A 7942-nucleotide genomic window follows, 5' to 3' on the forward strand; every position below is an offset into this window, starting at 1 on the left:
GTGCCTGCCGGCGCCGCCGAGGCAAAGCGCAGGGGGGTCGGGCCCGAGCCCGAGGCCCCGCTCTGCCGTTCGGGAGAGCTGTCAGTTCAGCCCCGACGCTGCGTCGCCTCGGCGAGGGCGCGAGCAGGGGCAGTGCTTTAGCAGAGATACTCTGCAGTCGGTAAGAGACAAAACCTGGGGTTTCTTTTTTCGCTGCAGAACTAAATTAAAAGTTTTGGTGGCAAGTTTAAACTTCTGAGCGTGTAAGAGGGCACCCAACCACAACTTGCAGCAGCAACTCTGGGATACTTGGTGGGAATAGCTGGAAAGGTTCATATTTCCCGAAAGGCAAGCAAGGTAAAAATCTTTAATTAAACACTTTAAATGTATACAGCCTCCGCAGTGAATAACTTTGAGAATTAACTGACCTCATGAGCAGTAGCAATTCGGGAAAATCATCCTACAGTTGGGCTTTGGGCATGGCCCTTTCAGCTTGTGCCCCAGAATTGACTTGCTTCTCAGTTCTTGGATTGTAAACTCAAGGAAGGCATATGCCTTCCATTTTTAGTATTTTTAGGCTCTTCAGTAGATTGTGAAGGTTCTGAAAAATAAGTAAAACAAGTAACGTTTCCTCTGTTCTTCAGGAACTTTATTTACTACACTGACAGTCTTACGCTTTGTTGAAGAAGGAACTTTTTTCAGTTTATAGCATTCTTGTCTATTGAGGGTGCAAAGCCAGTAGTGCTCTATAATAAATCATTTCGATACCTCAGTGTGACAATTATATTCTCATTTCAGCTTTATATTAAGGACATGGTGACTGACTTTGATGAAAAACATGATGAATACTTAATATCCCTTCAGCAGAGAAACCGGTAAGATACAGAATTGTTACCAACATTGAGTATGTAATATCCGTTGTGTACTATCTAATATAGTATCTAATATCAGCAGTTGTGAATATTAGTTTAAAAACTTGGGTTTTAAACTTGTGATGCAAAGTCTGACTTGCTGTGTCTTAAAATATTCAGGTGATTCTCTTTTCTTCCCTTTGTTTGCTAGGTACATCAAAGTTCTTATTTCTAGAGGAGATCACACTATTTCTTCAGCATACTTTAAACTATAGATAAATTTATTAATAAAATAGCTATTGTTTCCATGGCTTACAGGGAAGATTTTTTGTTTAGAGATTCTAGATTCAGAAGTAATTGGCAGCTCACATTGTGTGAGGATGTTGTTATGAGGCAAGGTTTTTATGTTGTCAAATACAGAAAATTGCATGCAAACGTTGCTAAAGTTAAATGTGCAAAGTCAGGCTCTGCTCAGGTGGGAGATAAGGACATCTAGGTTGCTTTTGCAAACTTCAGTATCTTTCAGACAAGTTTAAAACATTTATTTTAATCTTTGTTCATATGAACCTTCCTGTCATTGTACCCTAGACAGATGAATTTCATAGGTTAATTCAGAAGGGTCTACAGAACTTTCTTGCTGGATTCCCTCCTTTACCACAAGCCATAAGATTTTTACTCAAATCCTGTAACAAACTGAATTGTTTGGTGAAAAGACCAAAAAAACCTACAAAAGCCACAGCTGTGTTAGAAGAACAGCCAATTTTTGTGAACGCGGGTTTCTTTCATATATAGTCTCCTAAAGTGGTTTTAGGAAAGGATAAAAACAAATTATTTAATGATTGAAACAACTTGCATCCCTATTACCACACCTCTAATTCCGAATTTTGGTGGAGACAAATGCCACTGGATTATGACACGACAAGCAGGTGGCAACTGTACCTTTCAGAAGAGGCATGCTGGATACATTCACGTGTTGGACATAACTGGCAGTTTTGGATAGCGGGGGCTGCAGAGCAGCCTGTGTGGGAGCAGGTCAGGTACTGCCCCGGGCCAGTCACAGCCGGCTCCTGCTGCATCCAAAACTAACAGAAACAGCCCATCATGTACCAAACCATCAGCCAGTCGGAGCAGCCTGGGTGGATTTGAGAGAGTGCTGGCTGCAGGGAGTGGGGTGCTCCTGCGGAGGCATGCTGCCTAGAGGAGTGCTGGGGACACGTCCGGGGACACGCTCTTGGGAAAAGGTGACTCATGTCAGAACACATACGCCCCTGGGGGACTTTGGCCTGTGGATTGACCCACCCTGGAGTCAGAGGGAAACCAGGAAGCACCGTGCAGGGGCAGGCGGAAATTGTCACCCACGTGGCCCCAACCTCCTGGCCTGCATGTCACCTCACCGAAGGAATTAGGATGGACTGAGTATAACTCACAGCGAAAGGAGGGAAGATTAGACTTGGAAGAGGGAGGGTAGGTGTTTCACTGAAATTGAGCCTGGGGAAGGGCGTTTTTTTAATATTATTTTATCCAGACTTTAATTTTCAGGTATCTCTAACTGTGCTATTGACTGGGGGCTTTCCCCCTCAAGTTTCAAAACACAAATAATATTTTTCTTTTTTTTTTTTCCTTGGAAAAAAAGCTCAACCATTTTTAAGCTTTTTGAAATTCTAAGTAAAACTCTTTAAAATTCTCAAGAAGAAAGGTTAAATATACTAAATACCAAATGGAAAAAATAACATGAAATGAGAAACAACATGGAAAAAATCTCAGAAGGGAGAGGTTTGGTCAAACTTTATGTCACAGCATGTGGGTACTCATACAAGCATTACAGAACAGGAACAGGTCCTGGAAGCTATATTCTGAAATTGTTATTTGAACTATGAACATATTTTCCAGCTTTGTGACTTCGTGTGTTTTTGTATTTATTGCTAATCTGACCATCTATATATGCACTGCGTAAGGATGAATTATTATCCTTTTTACTTCAGGCTACTGGGACGTTTGAAAAGAAAGGATCCTATACAAATCAAACTGGAGCAGTTAGAACAAGGGTTTTCTCTGTACCTGAATGGAGCTAATTCAGAGCTGAGAAATTACCGCAGAAAAATCAACTCACATGGCTACCTTAAAAATGAGACAAAGACCACCAGAACAAATGGTGAGTTACATGAGAGTTTTACAGAGATTGCAGTCTAGAACTATTTTAAACATTTACTCATCAGAGCTGTAATTCAGTCGGTGAGGTTACTGGTCAGGCTGTGATAAAGAGACAGCAGCATTTGAGCTTGGTGGAATGAAATTCCATGGGACTCTTTCATCAGAGTACTTCTGCTGGTTGCATGTAAGGAACGGTCTCTGCATCACCCTATCAATTTCTTAGTTGATCCCTAACTAATTCCAAAGTTTAATTTCCTTGCCTCTCCAGTTGTTAAACAGTTATAACTAAAACTAAAAGATTATAAATGTATATAAATTGCCAGTGTAAAATAGTTGTATGCCTTTGTCCGATACATAACACCGTTCATAGACTTTAAGATCTGATGGACTGATGGACTTTCAGATCTGGTCTGGTTATCTAAGTCTGGTGTCCTGTAGACAAATGACATTTGATGACATGGACTACAATCAAATTATATCCAGTAATAGCTGCATTAAGCTCATAAATTATGTTTAAGCTATAATAGTTGTCTTAAAAGGACAGCTAATCTTTATTTAAATATTTGAAGTGATGAAAATCTACCATTTTCTGCCAATGATTAGTTGGCTTTATTTAAAAATGTGTATTTTATTTCTAATTTAAGTCTGTCATAGAGAGCAATGTAGTGACAAGAATAATTTTGCATGTATGAAGGTATAAAGTGTGAGCTTACTGGCCTTCTAATCCATTTAACATCATGAAAATAAAGTTGATTTCACTAAATCCCCGTGTAAAGCAGTTTACCAACCTTAGTCTGTTATTCTCACGCTTGCTACAACCTGTCTATCTTAGAATGTATTCCTTTAATCTGTTGCTGTGTAGATCGTGTCTGCTTAAGCTTTACTTTCACTTAAAAATGAAGACAAAGAGTTTAAAAAGTTACTTAATATGATAATTTATTATGACTGAAAGTTTATTAATCTCAACAATACCAGAAACTAACTTTTCTTTCAGTAACTGTTCTAACCATGACTCTAAGCTCAATCTGTTTTTTTCTTTGTTTTCCTGCTACACTGGGTGCATACTATTTGTTTCCAAGTTGAAGTGTGTTCAGGCTTAGCTGTCTGCTATATAATTTCTTGCAGGTTATACGGGATGGTGATAGGGAATCAGCTAGTCACCTAGTTTCACTGTTCTGTATGAAAGTAAAAACTTGTGTGTAATGATGCAAAAAAGTTCATGTTCTGGAAATTGGAAAAAGAAGGAAATGGTGTGCTCTGTCACACTGGGATGATGGGATGATGTCACACTGGGTAGCTAAAGAGGGTGTAAAACAACATCTTTGACTTTTCGGTCCAAAAATTGTGCAGGGATATTGTGGCAGCAGCTGTAATAGAACTCTGTCAAGAGAAATTTCCTCTTCAAGTTCTGCTGTGCAGCTGTTATCTCGAAGCTTAACCAAACTTGTTTATTTTTATGGTCGCTTAATGCCATTTGATTCAGTTAAGGTAGAATATTTAAGCTTGTCTTAGGGACCTTTAAAGACTTCACTGGCAGTCTCTGTTCCTTTCCTCAACTCCATCAACTTAGAGACAGTAGCATTATCTCTGCAGAAGAGAACTCAGTGTTTTGCTGTTTCTTAGCTATCCAACGTTGTTATTTTAAACACGTGTAGCTGCAGTGAAAGATATCAACTAAATTATCATCCTGTCATTTTTCTTCTTCCATTTGATTTTACCACTAGAGTCCAGAGTGGGAGTCATTGGTGATCTGTCTAAACTTCTTGCTTGGGGGTAGTACCTTAGCAATTTTGTGGTCTGTTTAATTTCTAGGCATTTCTTCTCAATTATTGAACATGATTTTACTTACAGAAATGATTTCTAGCTGAGATACAGCACTGAATTTTCTTCCCTATCCATCTCCCATGAGAGTTACTGCATCATTTATTACTTCTAAAGCATCCATCTATAGGATTAGTCTTCACTGAAAAATTAGGAATGTGTGATACTTAATAATACAGAATGGGCACAAATCTGTCTTTGTGGTTCCTAAAAGTGTCATCACAAATCTATTTGTCTGGACTATTTTCTTTGTCTGTGTTCCCTACGAGTAATTCATGATAACAATGATTGATAAACTTTTTACGCTTAGGCTTGGTAAATGAATTAAAGTAAATGATGGGCTTGTAAAGTAGTGAAGCAGGTCTCTAGGTATACTGTCATTTCTTTGGGTGTATAACCCAGACATAGTTTCACAACCATGTATGTACTTCCAGTGAATGTCCGTGTGGTCACAAAGACATGGCTTAAGAGTAGCATGGGGTCTCCTTTGATTATGACTAATATTTTGATGATGTACTACTCAGTCCTTGGCTCCTAGACTGGGCCCTGCCAGCTCAAGTCTCCAAGGGAATGACACCAGTGGACCTATTTTGTGTGTCAAAACAGGTAGTCGTTGGTATTCACATCCCATCCATCCCACGAGAAGGATGTTTTTGTTCTAAAGTAATGTTTATAGCACAGATGCAGCTCAGCTGCATCAACTTCTGCCTGGGATTTGAACTACTGTTTTTCCTGGTTTAGAGAAACATGGTCACGTGAATCCATCACAAAATACTCAACTCTGAGAACCAAATACTCAGCAGTGGTAGCATGAGTCCTACCCTGTCCCCTTTTCCTACTTACATTTATAGCCTATGTGAGTGGCCTTCTGGGCAGTTGCTTAGAAGAGATGAATTGCTTAGGAAGTGAAAGATGCTTCCAATTCTGTCCCAAAGCAGTGACTGAATCAGACCATGCTTCTGGCATTGTAATCTCAGGACAGTTCACCCTCAGTGCCAGAAGAGCCTCACAGTAATCAGTCAGCAGCAATGCTAATGACAGCAAAGTATTTCTGGAGTTACTTAGGAATAGCCTAATGGAGTAGCAGGAGCTCTAGTTGGAAAGGCTATTTTGCCAAACAAGATGTTATATATCTTGTTTCTTCCTTGGAGCAGTCCATTCCTTTTCCCCTCTGTTCTTAGCCCTGTTTCAGGCCTAGGAGACAGATACTTTGTGCTGAAGCAATAGAACAACATCTTGTTCTTGTTCTGTAATTTTATGATCACTCTAAGTTGACATAAGCATACACTGTTCCCCCAAGAACAGTCCTACCCTGTGCCTGTTCTCTCCTACCTGCTTGTACCAGCATTTGTGCAATCTCATGGTGAACCAGACTGCACAAGTGACTACAGTTAAAAGTAATCTTTCTTTTAAGTTTTTCCTCAGTTAAAACTTGCCCATATCAATTCTCTGAACAGTTCACTGCACAGGTGCATGTAGCATTGTCCAACCCAAAAAAGAAAATGTGGTATTGAGAGTTGTAATGAGCAACCTGATCTAACTTTGAAGTAAGCCCTGCTTTGAATGGAAAGTTGGACTAGGTGACCTCCAGAGGTTCCTTCCAAACTAAATCTTTCTGTGATTCTATGACCTTTGTAGGACGACTGCTTCTTTTATTGGTAGTGCCAGTTTCTGCTGGCTTAGGGTGACCATTAAATTATGGCTTAAAGAAAAAAGGTTTTGCGTCAGCTATTTTTCTCCACTGAGAAGAAATGGAAGCTGTAAATCTGTCTTGGACATAGGAAATGAGAAGCCTTTATTTAGAATGCTGTTGAGAGTGTTGGTGATGTCCTTGCTTCATTGAGGATGCTCATGTGACCTGCAAGACGTTTGTCTCTTTGTCTCAATCAAAGCATCTTCTCAAAAATCTGTTGTTCCACTGTAAGTTGAGACCATTTCCAGCACAGGAACCCTTAGTTCTGCTTGACCATACACAGAATTTTTGCAGAAGTTCTGGAACAACTATTCCTTGCCTTAGAAATGAAGGAAAGTGATTGTTTGTCCTTCATTTATGACTTGCACATGAAGAATCCTTCTCTGCACAGTATGTTAAATTCCTAATACATTCTGTTTAATCTGCCAATACCGTATGTTTCCTTAGTTTGAGAGTAAATACACACAATTCCTTTGTAAACCCAGCATTTCACCTGTTGTTCACGGGAACCCTGTCTATCAGAGTCTGCCTTCAGTAGTATGGGTTCTGGGCTCAGTTGGCTTCCTAAGACAGCTTACTGTCTACTCAGCTAGGAGTTAGAATGATGTGCACCCCTATTCTAGAACATATTTCTATACTTTCATATCAATGAATGTGGGGCTTCACTTGCTGTTAAGCTAATGTATTTGTAAACAATTTATTCTCTTGAATACACATGATGATGACTGTCCCCGGAGAGGTTCAAAACTCCTGCTACTAATGCACAACTATCCAGTATCTGAAAACAACCTTTTCAGTTGTTGATACCATTCACATGTCAAAGATTTACTCTTCTGTCCTCATCTGGGAAAAAAAAAAAACCAAACACAAACTAAGGTGTGTATTGTCAAATACCGTATTTCTATTTTCTGTCTTCTAATTCTTGTCTCTACATTCTGAAAAAGCAGCCCAGCTAGAAGAGAGTGAGTTGCGAGAACGCAGCACACACACTGCACCAAGCAAAATACAACGCAGAAGTTGGCTTCAGGTAAGAAACAGTTTGAAAGAATGCATATTTAAACTAATCCTTAGATTGTAAATAATTTTAGGGGAAATTGGTTGCAACTAGTAGATAGTGGGCAGTTGGGACTCTTGTAGAATCTGAGTCTTGGTTTGGTCTGGATACTGAGTGACAATGTGAAATGATACCCTGACCAGTTTTGTCTCTACTTTGAATCCTGAAGAGGCGAATCTCATTGAAAGGTTCTGGTTTCAGTGACATCCACCACAGAAGCTTTTGTAGCCTTGACATGATTGGCTCAATCTGTCCTCCAGCAGAAGAGCTGTTGCTTGACATCTCTGATGGCAAGCCTAGAGAGCTTATCTAGTGCCAAGGGTGGAGAACCTCATTTTGGAGATAAGTCCCTGTGTCGTGGTTTAACCTCAGTTGGCAACTGAGCACCACCCA

At 39.8% G+C, this 7942-nt stretch overlaps 2 protein-coding genes across 2 annotated transcripts in view; one reads left to right on the forward strand and one right to left on the reverse strand.

The window, feature by feature from the left end:
* GTF3C1 (general transcription factor IIIC subunit 1) overlaps positions 1 to 460 on the reverse strand; it is a 44569-nt gene extending 44109 nt beyond the window's left edge. The window contains exon 1 of the mRNA XM_009278751.2: positions 444 to 460. Within this exon, the coding sequence (XP_009277026.1) occupies positions 444 to 460 (17 nt within the window). The remainder of the gene's footprint in view (positions 1 to 443) is intronic.
* Positions 461 to 782: 322 nt separating this feature from the next.
* The window catches only part of KIAA0556 (KIAA0556 ortholog), a 67118-nt gene continuing 59958 nt past the window's right edge, over positions 783 to 7942 (forward strand). Inside the window, exons 1-4 of the mRNA XM_019471695.1 lie at positions 783 to 854; positions 2813 to 2982; positions 4285 to 4287; positions 7440 to 7522. Coding sequence (XP_019327240.1) covers positions 793 to 854; positions 2813 to 2982; positions 4285 to 4287; positions 7440 to 7522 — 318 coding nt within the window. The 5' untranslated portion in view covers positions 783 to 792. The remainder of the gene's footprint in view (positions 855 to 2812; positions 2983 to 4284; positions 4288 to 7439; positions 7523 to 7942) is intronic.

Source organism: Aptenodytes forsteri, unplaced genomic scaffold (genome assembly GCF_000699145.1).
Source record: "Aptenodytes forsteri isolate BGI_AS27 unplaced genomic scaffold, ASM69914v1 Scaffold26, whole genome shotgun sequence".
NCBI lineage: Eukaryota > Metazoa > Chordata > Aves > Sphenisciformes > Spheniscidae > Aptenodytes > Aptenodytes forsteri.